The sequence below is a fragment of the Nerophis ophidion genome, linkage group LG26, assembly GCF_033978795.1.
Source record: "Nerophis ophidion isolate RoL-2023_Sa linkage group LG26, RoL_Noph_v1.0, whole genome shotgun sequence".
NCBI classification, from domain to species: Eukaryota; Metazoa; Chordata; class Actinopteri; order Syngnathiformes; family Syngnathidae; genus Nerophis; species Nerophis ophidion.
The window spans coordinates 30284877-30309243 of NC_084636.1; the positions used below are offsets into that span (position 1 = coordinate 30284877).

Genomic DNA, 24367 nt, shown 5'->3' on the forward strand with positions numbered 1-24367 from the left:
TGGACGCCCCTACTTATTTCAGCAAATCAATGCCAAGCCGTGTGTTAAAACAGCGTGGCTTCGTAGTAAAAGAGTGCGGGTACTTTCCTGGCCCGCCTGCAGTCTAGACATGTCTCCCGTCGAAAATGTGTGGTGCATTATGCAGCGTAAAACACGACAGCGGAGACCCCAGACTGTTGAACGACTAAAGCGCTACATAAATAAAGGATGGGAAAGAATTCCACTTTCAAAGCTTCAACAATTAGTTTCCTCAGTTCTCAAACATTTATTGAGTGTTGTTAAAAGAAAATGTGGTGAACATGCCCTTTCCCAACTACTTTGGCTCGTGTTGAAGCCATGAAATTCTAAGTTAATTATCATTTGCAAAAAAAAATCAAGTTTATGAGTTTGAACATCAGATATCTTGTCTTTGTAGTGCATTCAACTCAATATGGGTTGAAAAGGATTTTCAAATCATTGTATTCCGTTTATATTTACATCTAACACAATTTCCCAAATCAAGTGGAAACGGGGTTTGTACATGATGAAATTCATGTTTTTCTTAGTGATCCTCACCTCACCTAGTGTCTGCAGCACTCGTGCAACCCCAGGCCATGACACTACCAACACTAAAGGTGTGTATCTGAACATCACAGTGAACCACCACTCACCATGAAGCTACGACCACTGAGTATATCTGCACGTTGGAATTTGCTGCTCGCCCAGTGCCGACAGCACTCGAGCACTCCCAGACCATGACGCCACCACTACCAGACGAGCGGCTCTTTAGAACGACACGGTGTACATACACTGCTAATGTTCATGTTTCCTTCGTGGAACCGCAGCTCACTCAGTGGCGGCGGCACTCGTGCATTTACCAGAAAACAAAACTACTCTTCGGATAGTCAGAATGTTACAATACATGTTGGAATTCATGTTTTCATCAGTGAACCGCAGCTCCCCCAGTGGCGGCAGCACTCGTGCATTTACCAAACCATGAGGCTACCACCACTAAGGCAGTGTTTGCTAGAATATGCAACTCACTGACATGCAGTTCCAGACAATGAAACTACTCTTAGGATAGTCCGAATGTTACAATGCATGTTGGAATTCATGTTTTCATCAGTGAACAGCAGCTCCCCCAGTGGCGGCAGCACTCGTGCATTTACCAGACCATGAGGCTACCACCACTAAGACAGTGTTTGCTAGAATATGCAACTCACTGAGTGCCGGCAGCACTCGTGCAGTCCAAGACAGTGAAACTACTCATAGGATAGCCAGAATGTTACAATACATGCTGGAATTCATGTTTTCATCAGTGAACCGCAGCTCACCCAGTGGCAATAGCACTCCTGCATTTCCAGACCCTGCGGTTACCACCACTAAGGCAGTGTTTGCTAGAATATGCAACTCACTGAGTGCCGGCAGCACTCGTGCAGTCCCAGAAAATAAGACTACTCTTAAGATAGCCAGAATGTTACAATACATGCTGGAATTCATGTTTTCATCAGTGAACCGCAGCTCACCCAGTGGCGAGAGCACTCGTGCATTTACCAGACCCTGCGGCTAGCACCACTAAGGCAGTGTTTGCTAGACTGTGCAACTCAATGAGTGCCGGCAGCACTCGTGCATTTACCAGAAAATTAAACTCTTAAGATAGCCAGAATGTTACAATGCATGTTGGAATTCATGTTTTCATCAGTGAATCGCAGCACTCGTGCATTTACCAGACCATGAGGCTACCACCACTAAGGCAGTGTATGCTGGAATATGCAACTCACTGAGTGCCGGCAGCACTCGTGCTGTCCCAGACAATGAAACTACTCTTAGGATAGTCAGAACGTTACAATACATGTTGGAATTCATGTTTTCATCAGTGAACCGCAGCTCACCCAGTGTCAATAACACTCCTGCATTCCCAGACCCTGCAGCTACCACCACTAAGGCAGTGTATGCTAGAATATGCAACTCACTGAGTGCCGGCAGCACTCATGCAGTCCCAGACAATGAAACTACTCTTAGGATAGTCAGAATGTTACAATGCTTGTTGGAATTCATTCTTTCATCAGTGAACCGCAGCTCCCCCCAGTGGCGGCAGCACTCGTGCATTTACCAAACCCTGCGGCTAGCACCACTAAGGCAGTGTATGCTAGAATATGCAACTCACTGAGTGCCGGCAGCACTCGTGCAGTCCCAGACAATAAAACTACTCTTAGGATAGTCAGAATGTTACAATTCATGTTTTCATCAGTGAACCGCAGCTCCCCCATTGGCAGCAGCACTCATGTATTTACCAGACCATTAGGCTACCACCACTAGGGCAGTGTATCTTCCGGATATCACAGTGTATGTTAAAATTTGCAGCACTTGTGCAGTCGCAGAGCATACAGCCACCACTAGGATATTTAGAATGTTACAGCATGTGTTGAAATTCATGTGTTCCTCCGTGATCCGCAGCTCACCTCGTGTCGGCAACACTCGTGCAGGCCCAGGCCATGACACCATCAACACTAAAGGGGTGTATCTGAATATCACAGCATATTGGAATTAGCAACTCCCACATGCCGCCAGCACTCATGCACTCGACCACTACCAGGGGAATGAATATTCACAATGTTGGAATTTATTTCCCTTCAGTGAACCACAGCTCCCCAGGGCAGAAGGAATATGGTGTTGGAATATGTTGTATTTATTTCCCCCCCGTGTTTTGACAGCACTCATGCATCACAGGCAAGTCACATGTATGTTGCCGCTTACTGCTTCGACAACAATGGCTGGGTTTCACCTCTTTTTCAGTGCTTCCATACTAGCTGCACGCTGACTACTCTCAAATTATATCCAATTACACAGACAAAACTGCTCCTAGGAAGAAAACACGGAAAAAATTGCATGTAACTTCCGGTAGGAATGTCGTAGAGCAGGGGTGCCCACACTTTTTCTGCAGGCGAGCTACTTTTCAATTGACCAACTCGAGGGGATCTACTTCATTTATATATATCATTTATATTTATTTATTTATGAAAGAGACATTTTTGTAAACAAGTTAAATGTGTTTAATGATAATACAAGCATGTGTAACACATATAGATGTCTTTCTTTCACGAAGACAAGAATATAAGTTGGTGTATTACCTGATTCTGATGACTTGCATTGATTGGAATCAGACAGTAATGATGATAACGCCCACATTTTCAAATGGAGGAGAAAAAAAAGTTGTCCTTTCTGTACAATACCACATGAAAGTGGTTGGTTTTTGGCATCTAATTCATCCAGCTTCCATACACTTTACAAGAAAAACATTGGCGGCAAATTCCGTAGCTTGCTTGATTGACATTCACGGCACCCGAGGGTCTTGTGAGATGACGCTGGCTGCTGCCAGTTCATTATTATGAAAAAATGACAGAGAGGAAGGCGAGAAACACTTTTTATTTCAACAGACTTTCGCGCCGTCCCTTCCGTCAAAACTCTAAAGGCCGACTGCACATTTCCTATCTTCACAATAAAAGCCCTGCTTCATGCTGCCTGCGCTAACAAGAGTCTCGGAAAGCTGGCGTGCACAAGTGATGTGCACGCCAGCTTTCTGAGGGATCGCTTGTGCACGCCAGTTTTCCGAGACTCTGTATTTAGTTAGCGCAGGCAGCATGAAGCAGGGCTTTTATTGTCAAGATAGGAAATGTGCAGTCGGCCTTTAGAGTTTTGACGGAAGGTACGGCGCGAGAGTCTGTTGAAATAAAAAGTGTTTCTCGCCTTCCTCTCGGTCATATTTTCGTAATAATGATCTTGCAGCAGCCAGCGTCATCTCACAAGACCCTCCGGTACCGTGAATGTCATTTAAGTGACGTCTTGGTGAAGATTGATGATCACTAATTTTTAGGTCTATTTTTTTTAAAAGCCTGGCTGGAGATCGACTGACGCACCCACCGCGGTCGACTGGTAGCTCGCGATCGACGTAATGGGCTCCCCTGTCGTAGAGACATGAAACAAAAAACTCAATGTAGGTCTCACTTAGACCTACATTTCATTGTATATTGTGACAATGCAGCCATAAAACTGCCTGCTGGCATGTGAGGGGTGTACTACCCCTTGCAAGATATTGTGTTCGTACTTTTTAAAGGTAAAACATATATATATATATATATATATATATATATATATATATATATATATATATTTTTTTTTTTTTTTTTTTTTTTTTATTTATTTATTTTTTTTTTCTCAGGGTACAAAACCATCCTGATGGCTCTCGCAGGTTTCTGCGCTTTCACCGTTTGCTGCTGCTTCTGCATTTGTGGCCTCATGAACAGAAGTAAGCGTTTTTTTACTACTAGTTGAGATACCCCAAATATAACAGAGTCATCAGTTCTTCATACATGTGTTACAGGGAGGAAGCCTCGCAAAGTGAGGTCAGTAAATGTCCATTAAGTCTTAACCTTTCTAAAATGAAATAAAAATCACTTGTATTATTTTCTCCATGACAGGTTGACGGAGGAAGCGACAAGACCGCCAAGTGAGCAGGAGACATGACAAGCCATTTTTTTAATACAAAAGCCAAAACCAGTGAAGTTGGCACATTGTGTAATTCGTAAGTAAAAACGGAATACAACGATTTGCAAATCCTTTTCAACTTATATTCAATTGAATAGACTGCAAAGACAAGATATTTATTGTACAAACTGAGAAACTTTTTTTTTTTTTCCCAAATCATTTGCAAATAAACGTTGCAAAAAAAGTTGGCACAGGGGCATTTTTACCACTGTGTTACATGGCCTTTTCTTTTAACAACACTCAGTTAACATTTGGGAACCGAGGAGACCAAATATTTAAGCTTTTCAGGTGGAATTATTTCCCATTCTAGCTTGATGAACAGCTTAAGTTGTTCAACTGTCCGAGGTCTCCGTTGGGGTATTTTACGCTTCATATTGTGGCACAAATTTTCAATGGGACACAGGTCTGGACCAGGCCAGTCTAGTCTTACTACAAAACCACGCTGTTGTAACACGCGGCTTGGTATTGTCTTGCTGAAATAAGCAGGGGCGTCCAAGATAACGTTGCTTGGATGGCAACATATGTTGCTCCAAAACCTGTATGTACCATTCAGCATTAATGGTGCATTCACAGATGTGTAAGTTATCCATGCCTTGGCCACTAATGCACCCCCATACCATCACGGATGCTGGCTTTTGAACTTTGCACCTATAACAATCTGGATGGTTCTTTTCCTCTTTGGTCCAGAGGACACAACGTCCAGTTTCCAAAAACAATTTGAAATGTGGACTCGTCAGAACACTTTTACACTGCGCTGCTGATTGGGATGGTTTCCTGCTGGCTCCGCTGTGAACGGGACTCTCGCTGCTGTGTTGGATCCGCTTTGGACTGGACTCTCGCGACTGTGTTGGATCCATTGTGGATTGAACTTTCACAGTATCATGTTAGACCCGCTCGACATCCATTGCTTTCCTCCTCTCTAAGGTTCTCATAGTCATCATTGTCACCGACGTCCCACTGGGTCATTATTGTCACCGATGTCCCACTGGGTGTGAGTTTTCCTTGCCCTTATGTGGGCCTACCGAGGATGTCGTGGTGGTCTATGCAGCCCTTTGAGACACTAGTGATTTAGGGCTATATAAGTAAACATTGATTGATTGATTGATTGACACTTTGCATCGGTCCATCTTAGATGAGCTCGGGCCCAACAAAGCCGACGGCGTTTCTGGGTGTTGTTGATAAATGTTTTTCACTTTGCATAGTAGAGTTTTAACTTGCACGCAGATGTAACGGCCAACTGTAGTTACTGACAGTGGTTGTCTGAAGTGTTCCTGAGCCCATGTGGTGATATCCTTAACACACTGATGTCACTTTTTGATGCAGTACCGCATGATGAATCGAAGGTCACGGGCGTGCTGCTTACGTGCAGTGATTTCTCCAGATTCTCTGAGCCTTGTGATGATATTACGGATCGTAGCTGGTGAAATCCTTAAATTCCTTACATTAGCGGGTTGAGAAATGTTGTTCTTAAACTTTTGGACGATTTGATCACGCATTAATTCACAAAGTGGTGACCCCAGCCCCATCCTTGTTTGTAAATGACCGAGCATTTCATGGAAGCTGCTTTTATACCCAATCATGGTACCCACTTGTTCCCAATTAGCCTGTTCACCTGTGGGATGTTCCAAATAAGTGTTTGATGAGCGCTCCTTAACTTTCTTAGTCTTTTTTGCCACTTGTGCCAGTTTTTGCAAACATGTTCCAGGCATCAAATTCAAAATGAGCTAGTATTTGCAAAAAAAAAAAAAAAAAGTTTACCAGTACGAACATTTAGAATCTTGTATTTGCAGTCTATTCAATTGAATATAGATTGAAAAAGATTTGCAAATCATTGTATTCTGTTTTATTTACGATTTACACAACGTGTCAACTTCACTGGTTTGAGGCTTTGTATAATGCCACAACATCAACATATTTTGTACATAAAGTAATTCTAAACTGTAGACCACTCGTCATTTTATATACTTCAATGATTTGTATTGTTATATAATTACTTAGCACTCACCATAGTGTTTAGGTACATTGCAATGTTAATGCACTTATGCCGTTTTAAAGATTAAGGTTGTATCCAGTTGTCTACCTAATGCTTTTCTGTGAAGTAAATGGTGTGTACAGTACTTTTTTTTTTAAACCCTGTTTTGTCCTGTTACAATATAGCCCCCCTTAGTATTATATTTTAATATTTACATATTTAGTCATACAGTCTGATGCAAACATTAGGTGGTTTTGTTTTTAAATAAAAGTGCAAACATTTGTAAAATCTTGACTTTGTCATATTTTTGACACATTTAGTTTTTTGCAGGATTTTGAAGGAAAAAAAAACGGATTTAATTAATGATTTTAAAAGCAATATTATTTTCTTGCCATTCAGTGTAAAATTTTCGTAGTATTTGAAGTCTCAGAGGACCCACTATAGCAGGGGTCACCAACACGGTGCCCGCTGGCACCAGGTAGCCCGTAAGGACCAGATGAGTAGCCCGCTGGCCTGTTCTAAAAATAGCTCAAATAGCAGCACTTACCAGTGAGCTGCCTCTATTTTTTAAATTGTATTTATTTACTAGCAAGCTGGTCTCGCTTTGCTCGACATTTTTAATTCTAAGAGGGACAAAACTCAAATCCAAGAAAATATTTTAAAGACTTGGTCTTCACTTGTTTAAATAAACTCATTTATTTCTTATAACTTTCAGAAAGACAATTTTAGAGAAAAAATAAAACCTATTTAATGATTTTAGCATTTTTAAACACATACCACTTTTTACCTTTTTAAATTCCTTCCTCTTCTTTCCTGACAATTTAAATCAATGTTCAATTAAATGTATTTTTTTATTGTAAAGAATAATTAATACATTTAAATTGAATTCTTCATTTTAGCTTCTGTTTTTTTGACGCAGAATATTTGTGAAATATTTCTGCAAACATATGATTAAAATTATTCTGGCATATCTAAAAAATCTTTAGAATCAAATTTAAATCTTATTTCAAAGTCTTTTAAATTTCCTTTAAAATTTTTGTTCTGGGAAATCTAGAAGAAATAATGTTTTTGTTAGAAATATAGCTTGGTCCAATTTGTTATATATTCTAACAAAGTGCAGATTGGATTTAAACCTATTTAAAACATGTCATCAAAATTCTAAAATTAATCTTAATCAGGAAAAATTACTAATGTTCCATAAATTATTTTTTTCAAAAAGATTCAAATTAGCTAGTTTTTGTCTTCTTTTTTTAAGTTGAATTTTAAAGAGCCGAAATTGAAGATAAACTGTTTTGAAATTTCATTTTCACTTTTTCCTGTTTTCTCCTCTTTTAAACCATTCAATTAAGTGTTTTTTTTCATCATTTTTCCTCTAAAAAAAAACCTTCCGTAAAAGGAAAAAAAATGTACGACGGAATGACGAGACACTTGTGATTTACGGCTGTATAGATAAACATTGATTGATTGATATAGATTTATTTATTAAAGGTAAATTGAGCAAATTGGCTATTTCTGGCAATTAATTTAAGTGTGTATCAAGTTTGTGCTGAAGACAAAGTTTTGTTGTACTTGTTGCAACGACAATAAAGACCTACCTACCTACTACTATTTGTAGTGGGTATTTGTACCCATTCCACCCCCGGGCAGAGCCACCTGGAACTGCTACCCTCAGGCAGACGCTACAGGGTGCTAAAAGCGAGCACCAATAGACTAAAAAATAGCTTTTACCCAAGAGCCATAGTAGCATTAAACAGGCACTGAGTGAGCACAATATGTCCATCATGTCCTCATGTGTAATGTTTAAATGTTTTTCTATTTTTTCGGACTACAATGTGCAATAATGTTTTATGTATGTGTGTATATGTATTCATATGCATGCAGATATGCATCTGTGTGGATACATTACATCTCGCCTCGACTACTGTAACGTAATATTTTCGGGTCTCCCCATGTCTAGCATTAAAAGATTACAGTTGGTACAAAATGCGGCTGCTAAACTTTTGACAAGAACAAGAAAGTTTGATCACATTACGCCTGTACTGGCTCACCTGCACTGGCTTCCTGTGCACTTAAGATGTGACTTTAAGGTTTTACTACTTACGTATAAAATACTACACGGTCTAGCTCCATCCTATCTTGCCGATTGTATTGTACCATATGTCCCGGCAAGAAATCTGCGTTCAAAGGACTCCGGCTTGTTAGTGATTCCCAAAGCCCAAAAAAAGTCTGCGGGCTATAGAGCGTTTTCCGTTCGGGCTCCAGTACTCTGGAATGCCCTCCCGGTAACAGTTCGAGATGCCACCTCAGTAGAAGCATTTAAGTCTCACCTTAAAACTCATTTGTATACTCTAGCCTTTAAATAGACTCCCTTTTTAGACCAGTTGATCTGCCGTTTCTTTTCTTTTTCTTCTATGTCCCACTCTCCCTTGTGGAGGGGGTCCGGTCCGATCCGGTGGCCATGTACTGCTTGCCTGTGTATCGGCTGGGGACATCTCTGCGCTGCTGATCCGCCTCCGCTTGGGATGGTTTCCTGCTGGCTCCGCTGTGAACGGGACTCTCGTTGCTGTGTTGGATCCGCTTTGGACTGGACTCTCGCGACTGTATTGGATCCATTGTGGATTGAACTTTCACAGTATCATGTTAGACCCGCTCGACATCCATTGCTTTCCTCCTCTCCAAGGTTCTCATAGTCATCATTGTCACCGACGTCCCACTGGGTGTGAGTTTTCCTTGCCCTTATGTGGGCCTACCGAGGATGTCGTGGTGGTTTGTGCAGCCCTTTGAGACACTAGTGATTTAGGGCTATATAAGTAAACATTGATTGATTGATTGATCTCTATCATTTTTTTTTTTTACTATTTATACTACCATATTGTATATGCACCTTAGGAGGAGCTGCTCCAATTTCGTTGTTCTTTGAACCTGTTCATTGCAATAATGACAATAAAACTCTATTCTATTCTATTCTATTGTGGCCAAAGTATTATTTTGAAGTTATAATGCCCGAGATTTTACCATTACGACCCACTTGGGGATGGAATTTCCTCCATGCGGCCCCTGAGCTACAATGAGTTTGACACCCCCTTGTTTAGAGGCTGCCTGTTGGTGGCAGTGATGCGACGTCAAAGACGCGCTTTCTGCGGTAAAACAACCAGCGAGGAAGAACGAGGCGGAAGTAAGGGTCACGACGCTGAGATATTAAGCTACTGTGATTCTGTTGTATGTTTAAAAAAAAAATGTGTAAGGTTCAAATACTGAGAGTGTTGATGGAGCAGCGACTAAATGCCGCCGTTGAAGAAATATTTGGACTGTTTGAAAGAACAGTAACAGAATACGAGGAGGAACTTTCTCGGACAAAAGAGGAAAACAAGCGTCAACGCCGAGAGTTGGATGCTGCTTTGGAGCACAACAGAGCAGGTTTGTTTACATTTTTTAGCCTGATGTACAGTGGGGCGAGAAAGTATTTAGTCAGCCACCGATTGTGCAAGTTCTCCCTCTTAAAATGATGACAGAGGTCTGTCATTTTCATCATAGGTACACTTCAGCTGTGAGAGACAGAATGTGAAAAAAAAATCACATTGTAAGAATTTTAAAGAATTTTTTTGTAAATTATGGTGGAATATAAGTATTTGGCTCAAAATCTCACGATACATGGCCCCATTCATTCTTTCCTTAACACGGATCAATCGTCCTGTCCCCTTAGCAGAAAAACAGCCCCCAAAGCATGATGTTTCCACCCCCATGCTTCACAGTAGGTAGGGTGTTCTTGGGATGCAACGCAGTATTCTTCTTCCTCCAAACACGACGAGTTGAGTTTATACCTAAAAAGTTTGATTTTGGTTTCATCCGACCACATGACATTCTCCCAATCCTCTGCTGTATCATCCATGTATCCATTTTGGTATAAACGCAACTCGTCGCGTTTGGAGGAAAAAGAAGACTGAGTTGCATCCCAAGAACAGCATACCTACTGTGAAGCATGATGGTAGAAACATCATGCTTTGGGGCTGTTTTTCTGCTAAGGGGACAGGACGATTGATCCGTGTTCAGGAAAGAATGAATGGGGCCATGTATCGTGAGATTTTGAGCCAAATACTTATAATTTACAAATAAATTCTTTAAAATTCCTACAATGTGAATTCCTGGATGTTTGTCTCTCACAGTGGGGCGGTATAGCTCGGTTGGTAGAGTGGCCGTGCCAGCAACTTGAGGGTTGCAGGTTCGATTCCCACTTCCGCCACCCAAGTCACTGCCGTCGTGTCCTTGGGCAAGACACTTTACCCACCTGCTCCCAGTGCCACCCACACTGGTTTGAATGTAACTTAGATATTGGGTTTCACTATGTAAAGCGCTTTGAGTCACTAGAGAAAAGCGCTATATAAATATAATTCACTTCACTTCACAGTTGAAGTGTACCTATGATGAAAATTACAGACCTCCGTCATCATTTTAAGTGGGAGAACTTGCACAATTGGTGGCTGACTATATACTTTTTTGCCCCACTGTAAATCATCCATCCATCCATTTTCTACTGCTTATTCCCTTTGGGGTCGCGGGGGGCGCCGGTGCCTATCTGAGCTACAATCGGGCGGAAGGCGACGTACACCCTGGACAAGTCGCTATGTTATATGTTTGTTTTTATTTAAAAAATAATGTCCTCGAATACAAATGAAAGGAGATGCTTCACCTACACCAGGGGTGTTAAACTCATTTTAGTTCGGGGGCCACATGGAGAAAAATCTACCCCCAAGTAGGCCGGACTGGTAAAATCACGGCACGATAACTTTAAAACAAAGACGACTTCAGATTGTTGTCCATCCATCCATCCATTTTCTACCGCGTATTCCCTTTCGGGGTCACGGGGGGCGCTGGTGCCTATCTCAGCTACAATCGGGCGGAAGGCGGGGTACACCCTGGACAAGTCGCCACCTCATCGCAGGGCCAACACAGATAGACAGACAACATTCACACTCACATTCACACACTAGGGCCAATTTAGTGTTGTCTTTGTTTGAAAATAGAACAAAGACATTCTGAAAATGTTCAAATCATAATGTTGTTGGGGTTTTTTTTACACTTAAGTGTTGCAGTTAGGGATGTCCGATAATGGCTTTTTTGTCGATATCCAATATTCCGATATTCTCCAACTCTTAAAGGCCTACTGAAACCCACTACTACCGACCACGCAGTCTAATAGTTTATATATCAATGATGAAATATTAACATTGCAACACATGCCAATATGGCCGGTTTAGTTTACTAAATTGCAATTTTAAATTTCCCGTGAAGTATCCCGTTGAAAACGTCGCGGAATGATGACGTGTGCGCGTGACGTCACCGGTGGTAGCGGACATATTAGCCCAGCACCACACACGGCTAAAAGTAGTCTGTTTTTATCGCATAATTACACAGTATTCTGGACATCTGTGTTGCTGAATCTTTTGCAATTTTTTTCAATTAATAATGGAGACCACAAAGAAGAAAGATGTTGGTGGAAAGCGGTGTATTGCAGCCGGCTGTAGCAACACAAACACGGCCGGTGTTTCTTTTGTTTACATTCCCTAAAGATGACTGTGAAGGAACAGAGCGGTCAAGCGAACATGTTTCTCTACCACATGTCAACCGGCAGGTTTCGGTGAGAAAATTGTGGTAATAAGTCATCTCTTACCGTGAATATGAGCGGAGCTTGTGTTGTTCCTCCTGCAGCTGTCAAAGAGGCAGCTGCGACTTTCTTGGCTCCTCCGTGGCTTCCCTCAGAGACACTGGCGGTCACCACACCCCTCCGACATTCAGGTATGACTATATAATCTCACTAAAACACTAGTAACACAATAAGCGGATAAGGGATTTTCCAGAATTATCCTAGTAAATGTGTCTAATAACATGTGAATCGCTCCCACTGCCCTCGTCTTTTTTTCTTTTTCTTCTTCTAGTCCTTCACTCTCACTATCCTCATCCACGAATCTTTCATCCTCGCTCAAATTAATGGGGAAATTGTCGCATGTCCAAATCGCTCTAGCTGCTGGCGGCCATGATTGTAAACAATGTGCGGATGTGAGGAGCTCCACAACCTGTGACGTCACACGCACATCGTCTGCTACTGCCGGTACAGGCAGGCCTTTTTTATTAGCGACCAAAGGTTGCGAACTTTATCGTCATTGTTCTCTGCTAAATCCTTTCAACAAAAATATGGCAATATCGCAAAATGATCAAGTATTCCATATAGAATGGACCTGCTATCCCCGTTTAAATAAGAACATCTCATTTCAGTAGGCCTTTAATTACCAATACATTATTAAGCCTAATTTTGCTGTGATTCCCCGCTGAATGCATTAAACAATGTAACAAGGTTTTCCAAAATAAATCAACTCAAGTTATGGAAAAAAATGCCAACATGGCACTGCCATATTTATTATTGAAGTCACAAAGTGCATTATTTTTTTTAAGATGCCTCAAAACAGCAGCTTGGAATTTGGGAGCGGCTCTTCCTGAGAGAGCATGAGGAGGTTGAAGTGGGCGGGATTGGTGAGCGGGCGGGGGCGAGGTGGGGGTGGGTGTTAGCGGGGGTGTATGTTGTAGCGTCCCGGAAGATTTAGTGCTGCAATGGGTTCTGGGTATTTGTTCTGGGTTTTTTTATGTTCCGCTTGGGATGTTTTCCTGCTGGCTCCGCTGTGAACGGGACTCTCGCTGCTGTGTTGGATCCGCTTTGGACTGGACTCGTGCGACTGTGTTGGATCCATTATGGATTGAACTTTCACAGTATCATGTTAGACCCGCTCGACATCCATTGCTTTCCTCCTCTCCAAGGTTCTCATAGTCATCATTGTCACCGACGTGCCACTGGGTGTGAATTTTTCCTTGCCCTTATGTGGGCCTACCGAGGATGTCGTAGTGGTTTGTGCAGCCCTTTGAGACACTAGTGATTTAGGGCTATATAAGTAAACATTGATTGATTATGTTGTGTTACGGTCGGATGTTCTCCGAAAATGTGTTTGTCATTCTTGTTTGGTGTGGGTTCCCAGTGTGGCGCATATTTGTAACAGCGTTTAAGTTGTTTTTAAGGCCACCCTCAGTGTGACCTGTATGTCTGTTGACAAAGTATGCTTTGCATTCACTTGTGTGTGTGAAAAGCCGTAGACATTATGTGATTGGGCCGGCACGCAAAGGCAGTGCCTTTAAGGTTTATTGGCGCTCTGTTCTTCTCCCTAAGACCCGGGAGGCGTTTTAAAAAGTCATACATTTTACTTTTTTTTTTAAACCGATACCGATCATTTTGAAACCAATACCGATAATTTTTGCTATTACATTTTAAAGCATTTATCAGGCGTTTCTAGTTGCGGTTAATAGTATTCTACCTTTATTTGTAATTTTTTTATACTTTCTGAATAAATGATGTGATAATGTTCATCAGTCAACTCATTGATGTTAATTTTGAATATATAAAGATAAAAAAATAATATCAAAATCAAATTACAGGATGTTATCTATGTAGTTTGATCATTTTCCTCGACTGTGCACTAATGTGTTTTTTTTTGTTGTTTTTTACATATGTAGAGTAATCTACAAAGATACAAAGAATTGCTATTGCCACATCTAGTGGACACATTTAGAACAGCTGTTTATTCCGTTCACAAATTTTGGCTCATTTTTATACTTACCAAACTCATCCCCCGGGCTGGATAAAACCGGTTCGTGGGCCTGACCTGGTCTGTACGTTTGACACTCCTGACCTATACAGTAATGTTATGTTCAACTTCAAACCAGTTATTACACATTTACCTTAACAAACTCGTTTAATTGAACTGTACAGGTAGAGTATTGCATTATTAAAAAGAATCTTCGGACAAAATATATGGCAATATTTAGTTTGAATTAACGCTTGAATACTGATTAGGCCATTATCAATATTATCTGATTATCTTTGCATTACACACACACACACACATATATATATATATATATATATATATATATATATATATAAAATTAATATAATGAATATTTGATTAATATAGGGCAGTATGGTGAAAGAGGGGTTAGTGCGTCTGCCTCACAATACGAAGGTCACTAATTTTTAGGTCTATTTTTTTTAAAAGCCTGGCTCGAGATCGACTGACACACCCCCCGCGATCGACATAATGGGCACCCCTGGTGTAAGGTAAAGGAAAAGAAAACATTCGTCATGTGTGGCGACTATAACATAGACCTGCTAAGCTCACCCAGAAATAAATCAACAAGAGACTTCTTGGATGTGGTATATAGCAGAGGGCTTTATCCATTGATCACCAAACCCAGTAGAATATCGACAAATTGTGCAACATTAATTCAATCATCAATCAATCAATGTTTATTTATATAGCCCCAAATCACAAATGTCTCAAAGGACTGCACAAATCATTACGACTACAACATCCTCGGAAGAACCCACAAAAAGGCAAGGAAAACTCACACCCAGTGGGCAGGGAGAATTCACATCCAGTGGGACGCCAGTGACAATGCTGACTATGAGAAACCTTGGAGAGGACCTCAGATGTGGGCAACCCCCCCCCCCCCCTCTAGGGGACCGAAAGCAATGGATGTCGAGCGGGTCTAACATGATACTGTGAAAGTTCAATCCATAGTGGCTCCAACACAGCCGCGAGAGTTCAGTTCAAGCGGATCCAAGACAGCAGCGAGAGTCCCGTCCACAGGAGATCATCTCAAGCGGAGGCGGATCAGCAGCGTAGAGATGTCCCCAACCGATACAGGCGAGCGGTCCATCCTGGGTCCCGACGAGCGGTCCATCCTGGGTCTCGACTCTGGACAGCCAGTACTTCATCCATGGTTATCGGACCGGACCCCCTCCACAAGGGAGGGGGGGACATAGAAGAAAGAAAAGAAGCGGCAGATCAACTGGTCTAAAAAGGAGTTCTGTTTAAAGGCTACAGTATACAGATGAGTTTTAAGGTGAGACTTAAATGCTTCAACGATTAAACTTAAGAGATGGTTTGATGTCAACAAATTATCATTAAATGTAAAAAAAACAAAGTTTATTATTTTTGGTAAGAGGAAAAGAGAGGACACCATCAAACTGTCAATGGATGTAATTGATATTGAAAGGGTTTCTGAACTTAGATTTTTAGGAGTGATACTGGATGACGGTCTGACATGGAAATCTCATATTGCACACGTACGAAAAAAGATGTCTAAGAGTATTTTTTATATTAAACAAGGTAAAATATATGTTAGATTATAGCGCAATGCGCATATTGTATTGTGCACTTTTATTGCCATATATCAGCTACTGTGTGGAAGTGTGGGGGAACACTTATAAGAGTAACATAAAGGCATTGTATCAAATACAGAAAAGAGCTATAAGGATTATTCATAAAGTAGATTACTTAGAACACACTAACATTTTATTTATTAACTCTGGACTATTGAAACTACAGGAGCTAGTAAAGCTACAGACATTGTGTGTCATGTTTAAGGGTAGAAGTAAAACATTAACAGCAAATTTACAAAAAATGTTTGTCATCATTTCTGAGAATACAGAGCATAGAAGAAAAGGTCATTTCAAACAACAATATTCAAGGACAACTTTAAAACAAATGTGTACATCAGTGGTGGGGGTAAAATTGTGGAATTCTCTTTACAACGAGATAAAAAACTGTAAAAATATATTCCAATTGAAAAAAATATATAAAGATGGAACAATAAGATCATATGGACAGCCATAAGTGTTTACATTTTGTTTTTTATTTTACTTATTTTTTGTCTGGTTTTGTATTTGCTCTGGGGCGGCATAGCTCGGTTGGTAGAGTGGCTGTGCCAGCAACTTGAGGGTTGCAGGTTCGATTCCCGCTTGTGCCATCCTAGTCACTGCCGTTGTGTCCTTGGGCAAGACACTTTACCCACCTGCTCCCAGTGCCACCCACACTGGTTTAAATGTAACTTAGATATTGGGTTTCACTATGTAAAGCGCTTTGAGTCACTAGAGAAAAGCGCTATATAAATATAATTCACAATTCACTTCACTGTATCATTCCGTGAGGTGTATATTATATTATTACTATTATTTTCTTGGTTTGGTTTACAGTTTTTGAAGTTTTGCACGTTTTGTGTTTTTCTTGTGTTTTTTGTTTTTGATTGTTTTCATTACATTTGGATATATGTGTCGGCTTAAATGATATTCATGAAGTAAGATAATGTATTATGTCAAAGGGGGCAGGAATCAATCAATCAATCAATCAATGTTTACTTATATAGCCCTAAATCACTAGTGTCTCAAAGGGCTGCACAAACCACTACGACATCCTCGGTAGGCCCACATAAGGGCAAGGAAAACTCACACCCAGTTGGACATCGGTGACAATGATGACTATGAGAACCTTGGAGAGGACGTCCCCCCCCCGCAATGGATGTGGAGCGGGTCTAAAATGATACTGTGAAAGTCCAATCCATAATGGATCCAACACAGTCTCAAGAGTCCAGTTCAAAGCGGATCCAACACAGCAGCGAGAGTCCAGTTTCAAAGCGGATCCAACACAGCAGCAAGAGTCCCGTTCACAGCGGAGCCAGCAGGAAAACAAAATTAAAAAAAATAGGAATTATGGGAAATCAGGGATTTTTTTTTTTTAATTGTTGAAGTAAAGCACATCATTTGCTGAAAGGCTGAATATTTGGAAGTTGTCACGATATTAATCGGATGAAAATTGTGGGAATTGTGGAACTTAGAAAAATGTCCTGTTCATTTCAGTGGGAATTCCCAGAAAATTAAGAAATTTCCAGAAAAAGGAAAAAAAAGGAAAAAAAATAATTATGGAAATTAGGAGATTTTCTTCATCCTGCTCCTTCTCAGGAATTGTGTGAATTTAAATTGTATAATTGTGATATAATTATGTATCGTTCTAAATGCACATCACTGAATGAGATAAATAAAAAATGAATGAATGTCGAACTCCAGACGTTTCGCGGGCCACCGCTTACATTGTATGTCGTCCGTATCGCAGAACTCTAAACTTTTTCAGTGCTTCATCTTGTGTCCTTTTTCCGTTCTGCAGACATTCAACAAGTGTTGCTGGAGAGTGAAGATGAGGTTTCCCCTGAGCAGCAGGAGTGGCGCTCCAGTTTGGGGCGACAGGAGCAAGAGCGCCCCCACATTAAAGAGGAAAAGGAGGAACCGTGGGAGCAGCTTCAAGAGGCTGACGTCACCACGGTCCCATTTACTGACGTCCCTGTGAAGAGTGAGGATGATGAAGACAAGGCTAAGTTCTCACAGCTTGATTACTGTCAGAGCGAGGTAAACAAAGGGGCGGAGCTTTTGACTCAACACATGACAACAGAGGGTGATGTAAACCACTGTGGAGGATCACAAGCAGAATACGCACAACCGTCATACATGACTGACATGACGTCACACTCTTCTGAGACCGAGGATGAAGACTTTAAAGGTGATATGAGACCTGAGGTTGACAGCCAGCGCTTTGAATGCTCCGAATGCGAGCGGACGTTTAACCGTAAGGAAAGCATGAAAAGACACATGGTAACGCACACTGGAGAGAGACCTTTCACCTGCTCGGTTTGCGTGAGAAGTTTCTCTTTGAAGCAATATTTGGAACGACACATGATGATACACACGGGGGAGAATCCCTTTTCCTGTTCAGTTTGCAATAATAGATTCCGAGATAAGTTCAAATTGATGGTCCACATGAGAAAGCACGCTGCAGAGAGGCAACATTTAACTTCCAGCAGCACAATTCGAGAGTATGGAATACACTCCGATGGATCACAAGCAAGCAGCGGCTTTGCGCCACTGTCAGATTTGAACGAGGTGATGTCACACGCTTCTGACCACGATCACGGCGACAACGCCAAAGAGCCTTCGGAAAGCAAGAAGGACTCCAAAGGAGATACGAGACGTCACACTGACGACAACCTCCTCAATTGTTCTCATTGCAAGAAAACGTTTGACAAAAGGTGGAAATGGAAAAGACACATGAAGTGTCACACAGCGAAGAAACCATTCAGCTGCCCGCTGTGCGCCAAGGGATTCACCCAAAAGTCAGACATGACCATACACATGGCGGTGCACACCGGAGAGAAACCGTTTAGCTGCGCTATTTGCACCAAAAGGTTCGCCGCAAAAAAATACATGGCGATACACATGAGGACGCACACGGGGGAGAGACCTTACGCTTGCTCGTGTTGCGCCAAAAGGTTCACCACGAAGCCGCAAATGGACAGACACATGATGAGAATACACCCGTTCAGCTGCAGCTCGTGTAAGAAATGATGACAACGCAAGAGGGACACTGACAAACACATTTACTGTAGATTCCCGACAAGTTTTCAGTACTGTGCAGTAGTGATGAGCGAATCAGCACTAAAGTGTTGCATCCTAACAGTGACAATATACTGGGTTTTTTTCGCCCAAAGTCAGCTGGGACTGGTTTTTGTGACAAATTTGTGTGGTTATTTCTCGCCTAACTTACATGTTTTGAAAATCCCCACATCTAGTGCTTGATCCTTCTCCATTTAAAGGCCTACTGAAACCCACTACTACCGCAGTTTGATAGTTTATATATCAATGATGAAATATTAACATTGCAACACATGCCAATACGGCCGGTTTAGTTTACTAAATTACAATTTTAAATTTCCCGGGAGTTTCCTCTTAAAAACGTTGTGTAATGATGACGTATACGCAAGACGTCACGCGTTTTTAGGAAGTATGAACGCTACACACACACACAGCTAAATGTCGTCTGCTTTAACGGCATAATCACACAGTATTTTGGAGATCTGTGTTGCTGAATCTTTTGCAATTTGTTCAATTAATATTGGAGAAGTCACAGTAGAAAGATGGAGTTGGGAAGCTTTAGCCTTTAGCCACACAAACACACGGTGATTCCTTGTTTAAAATTCCCGGAGGTGAAAATTTACTATGGCTCAGAGCGCGGTCAAGCGAACATGAATCCAGACCAAATGTCAACCAGCAGGTTTCGGTGAGTAAATTGTGGTTGAAAAGTCACTTCTTACTGGAGAAAAGCTGAGCTTGTGCCGTCCATGAAGCTGCCGTCGACTTCCCTGAGACACTGAGACACCCTTCCGACTATCAGGTACTATTTAACTCACTAAAACACTAGCAACACAATAGAAAGATAAGGGATTTCCCAGAATTATCCTAGTAAATGTGTCTAAAAACATCGGAATCCGTCCCAATGCAATCGCGTTTTTTTTTTGTCTAGTCCGTCGCTATCAATATCCTCAAACACAAATCTTTCATCCTCGCTCAAATTAATGGGGAAATTGTCGTTTTCTCGGTCCGAATAGCACTTTTTGTTGGAGGCTCCCATTAAAAACAATGTGAATATGTGAGGAGCCATCAACACTTGCGACGTCATCGTCTGAGGCAAGGCTTTTCTCTTAACACCGACAGTTGCGGACTTTATCGTGGATGTTCTCTACTAAATCCTTTCAGCAAAAATATGGCAATATCGCGAAATGATCAAGTATGACACATAAATGGACCTGCTATCCCCGTTTAAATAAGAAAATCTCATTTCAGTAGGCTTTTTAAAGGCCTACTGAAACCCACTACTACCGACCATGCAGTTTGATAGTTTATATATCAATGATGAAATATTAACATTGCAACACATGCCAATACGGCCGGTTTAGTTGACTAAATTACAATTTTAAATTTCCCGGGAGTTTCCTCTTAAAAACGTTGTGTAATGATGACGTATACGCAAGACGTCACGCGTTTTTAAGAAGTATGAACGCTACGCACACACACAGCTAAATGTCATCTGCTTTAACGGCATAATTACACAGTATTTTGGAGATCTGTGTTGCGGAATCTTTTGCAATTTGTTCAATTAATATTGGAGAAGTCACAGTAGCAAGATGGAGTTGGGAAGCTTTAGCCTTTAGCCACACACACACACGGTGATTCCTTGTTTAAAATTCCCGGAGGTGAAAATTTACTGTGGATCACAGCGCGGTCAAGCGAACATGATTCCAGACCAAATGTCAACCAGCAGGTTTCGGTGAGTAAATTGTGGTTGAAAAGTCACTTCTTACTGGTGAAAAGCTGAGCTCGTGCCGTCCATGAAGCTGCCGTCGACTTCCCTGAGACACTGAGACACCCTTCCGACTATCAGGTACTATTTAACTCACTAAAACACTAGCAACACAATAGAAAGATAAGGGATTTCCCAGAATTATCCTAGTAAATGTGTCTAAAAACATCGGAATCCGTCCCAATGCATTTGCGTTTTTTTTTTTAACTTGTTTTTTTTTTTTTTTAGTCCGTCGCTATCAATATCCTAAAACACGAATCTTTCATCCTCGCTCAAATTAATGGGGAAATTGTCGTTTTCTCGGTCCGAATAGCACTTTTTGTTGGAGGCTCCCATTAAAAACAATGTGAATATGTGACGAGCCATCAACATGTGACGTCATCGTCTGCGACTTCTGGTAGAGACAGGGCTTTTCTCTTAGCACCGAAAGTTGCGAACTTTATCGTGGATGTTCTCTACTCAATCCTTTCAGCAAAAATATGGCAATATCGCGAAATGATCAAGTATGACACATAAATGGACCTGCTATCCCCGTTTAAATAAGAAAATCTCATTTCAGTAGGCTTTTTAAAGGCCTACTGAAACCCACTACTACCGACCACACAGTTTGATAGTTTATATATCAATGATGAAATATTAACATTGCAACACATGCCAATATGGCCGGTTAAGTTTACTAAATTACAATTTTAAATTTCCCGGGAGTTTCCTCTTAAAAACGTTGTGTAATGATGACGTATACGCAAGACGTCACGCGTTTTTAAGAAGTATGAACGCTACGCACACACACAGCTAAATGTCGTCTGCTTTAACCGCATAATTACACAGTATTTTGGAGATCTGTGTTGCTGAATCTTTTGCAATTTGTTCAATTAATATTGGAGAAGTCACAGCAGAAAGATGGAGTTGGGAAGGTTTAGCCTTTAGCCACACAAACTCACGGTGATTCCTTGTTTAAAATTCCCGGAGGTGAAAATTTACTATGGATCAGAGCGCGGTCAAGCGAACATGAATCCAGACCAAATGTCAACCAGCAGGTTTCGGTGAGTAAATTGTGGTTGAAAAGTCACTTCTTACTGGAGAAAAGCTGAGGTTGTGCCGTCCATGAAGCTGCCGTCGACTTCCCTGAGACACTGAGACACCCTTCCGACTATCAGGTACTATTTAACTCACTAAAACACTAGCAACACAATAGAAAGATAAGGGATTTCCCAGAATTATCCTACTAAATGTGTCTAAAAACATCGGAATCCGTCCCAATGCATTTGTGTTTTTTTTTTTTACTTTTTTTTTTTTTTTCTTTTTTTTTAGTCCGTCGCTATCAATATCCTAAACACGAATCTTTCATCCTCGCTCGAATTAATGGGGAAATTGTCGTTTTCTCGGTCCGAATAGCACTTTTTGTTGGAGGCTCCCATTAAAAACAATGTGAATATGTGAGGAGCCATCAAACATGTGACGTCATCGTCTGAGGCAAGGCTTTTCTCTTAACACCGACAGTTGCAAACTTTATCGTGGATGTTCTCTACTAAATCCTTTCAGCAAAAAATATGGCAATATCGCTAAATGATCAAGTATGACACATAGAATGGACCTGCTATCCCCGTTTAAATAAGAAAATCTCATTTCAGTAGGCTTTTTAAAGGCCTACTGAAACCCACTACTACCGACCATGCAGTCTGATAGTTTATATATCAATGATGAAATATTAACATTGCAACACATGCCAATACGGCCGGTTTAGTTTACTAAATTACAATTTTAAATTTCCCGGGAGTTTCCTCTTAAAAACGTTGTGTAATGATGACGTATACGCAAGACGTCACGCGTTTTAAGGAAATATGAACGCTACGCACACACACAGCTAAATGTCGTCTGCTTTAACGGCATAATTACACAGTATTTTGGAGATCTGTGTTGCTGAATCTTTTGCAATTTGTTCAATTAATATTGGAGAAGTCACAGTAGAAAGATGGAGTTGGGAAGCTTTAGCCTTTAGCCACACAAACACACGGTGATTCCTTGTTTAAAATTCCCGGAGGTGAAAATTTACTATGGATCAGAGCGCGGTCAAGCGAACATGATTCCAGACCAAATGTCAACCAGCAGGTTTCGGTGAGTAAATTGTGGTTGAAAAGTCACTTCTTACTGGTGAAAAGCTGAGCTCGTGCCGTCCATGAAGCTGCCGTTGACTTCCCTGAGACACTGAGACACCCTTCCGACTATCAGGTACTATTTAACTCACTAAAACACTAGCAACACGATAGAAAGATAAGGGATTTCCCAGAATTATCCTAGTAAATGTGTCTAAAAACATCGGAATCCGTCCCAATGCATTTGCGTTTTTTTTTTTAACTCGTTTTTTTTTTTTTTTTTTAGTCCGTCGCTATCAATATCCTAAAACACGAATCTTTCATCCTCGCTCGAATTAATGGGGAAATTGTCGTTTTCTCGGTCCGAATAGCACTTTTTGTTGGAGGCTGCCATTAAAAACAATGTGAATATGTGAGGAGCCCCAACACTTGCGACGTCATCGTCTGCTACTTCCGGTAGAGGCAGGGCTTTTCTCTTAACACCGACAGTTGTGGACTTTATCGTGGATGTTCTCTACTAAATCCTTTCAGCAAAAATATGGCAATATCGCGAAATGATCAAGTATGACACATAAATGGACCTGCTATCCCCGTTTAAATAAGAAAATCTCATTTCAGTAGGCTTTTTAAAGGCCTACTGAAACCCACTACTACCGACCACGCAGTCTGATAGTTTATATATCAATGATGAAATATTAACATTGCAACACATGCCAATACGGCCGCTTTAGTTTACTAAATTGCAATTTTAAATTTCCCACGGAGTTTCTTGTTGAAAACGTCGCAGAATGATGACGCTTATGATGACGTGTGTTTGTGACGTTATTAGTTGGAGGGGACATACTAGCTCAGCACCACTAACGGCTAAAAGTCATCTCTTTTCATCGCATAATTACACAGTAATCTGGACATCTGTGTTGCTGAATCTTTTGCAATTTGTTCAATTAATAATGGAGACATCAAAGAAGAATGCTGTTGGTGGAAAGAGGTGTATTGCAGCTGTCTTTAGCACCGAGACACAGCCGGTGTTTCTTTGTTTGTTGTGAAGCTTTAACACAGAGCGGTCAAGCGAACACGTTTCTCTACGTCAACCAGCATGTTTTTGGATGGGAAAATTGTGATATATATCTTACCGGAGACATCAGTGGATTATGCGTCCTCCTGCAGTAGCTGTTCAAAAAGGCAGCTGTGAGCTTGGCTCCTCGGCTCCTCTCTGATTCACTGGCGTGTTCACCGCAACCGTCCGACTTTGAGGTATGTCTTTACAATCTCACTAAAACACTATTAAAACAATAAGCAGATAAGGGATCTTCCAGAATTATCCTAGTAAATATGTCTAATTACATCAATCAATCAATCAATGTTTATTTATATAGCCCCAAATCCCAAATGTCTCAAAGGACTGCACAAATCATTACGACTACAACATCCTCGGAAGAACCCACAAAAGGGCAAGGAAAACTCACACCCAGTGGGCAGGGAGAATTCACATCCAGTGGGACGCCAGTGACAATGCTGACTATGAGAAACCTTGGAGAGGACCTCAGATGTGGGCAACCCCTCCCCCCCCCTCAAGGGGACCGAAAGCAATGGATGTCGAGCGGGTCTAACATGATGCTGCGAAAGTTCAATCCATAGTGGCTCCAACACAGCCGCGAGAGTTCAGTCCAAAGCGGATCCAAGACAGCAGCGAGAGTCCCGTCCACAGGAGA

General features: G+C 41.2%; 2 protein-coding genes across 3 annotated transcripts in view; both read left to right on the plus strand.

Annotated features, from left to right (window-relative positions):
* The window catches only part of sele (selectin E), a 52498-nt gene extending 45723 nt beyond the window's left edge, over nt 1-6775 (plus strand). Inside the window, exons 19-21 of the mRNA XM_061887790.1 lie at nt 4199-4285; nt 4361-4382; nt 4458-6775. Coding sequence (XP_061743774.1) covers nt 4199-4285; nt 4361-4382; nt 4458-4503 — 155 coding nt within the window. The 3' untranslated portion in view covers nt 4504-6775. The remainder of the gene's footprint in view (nt 1-4198; nt 4286-4360; nt 4383-4457) is intronic.
* A 2814-nt stretch (nt 6776-9589) lies between these two features.
* Nucleotides 9590-18916, plus strand: LOC133543922 (gastrula zinc finger protein XlCGF57.1-like). 2 transcript variants are annotated; one of them, XM_061888836.1, is made up of 3 exons: nt 9591-9913; nt 12203-12289; nt 17539-18916. In XM_061888836.1, the coding sequence occupies exons 1-3, from the start codon at nt 9718-9720 to the stop codon at nt 18768-18770; spliced, it is 1515 nt and encodes a 504-aa protein (XP_061744820.1). In that variant the 5' UTR covers nt 9591-9717; the 3' UTR covers nt 18771-18916. The 2 variants fall into 2 exon arrangements, with proteins under 2 accessions (XP_061744821.1, XP_061744820.1); XM_061888837.1 differs by lacking the exon at nt 12203-12289 and having other exon boundaries at nt 9590-9913.
* Nucleotides 18917-24367: the final 5451 nt, after the last annotated feature.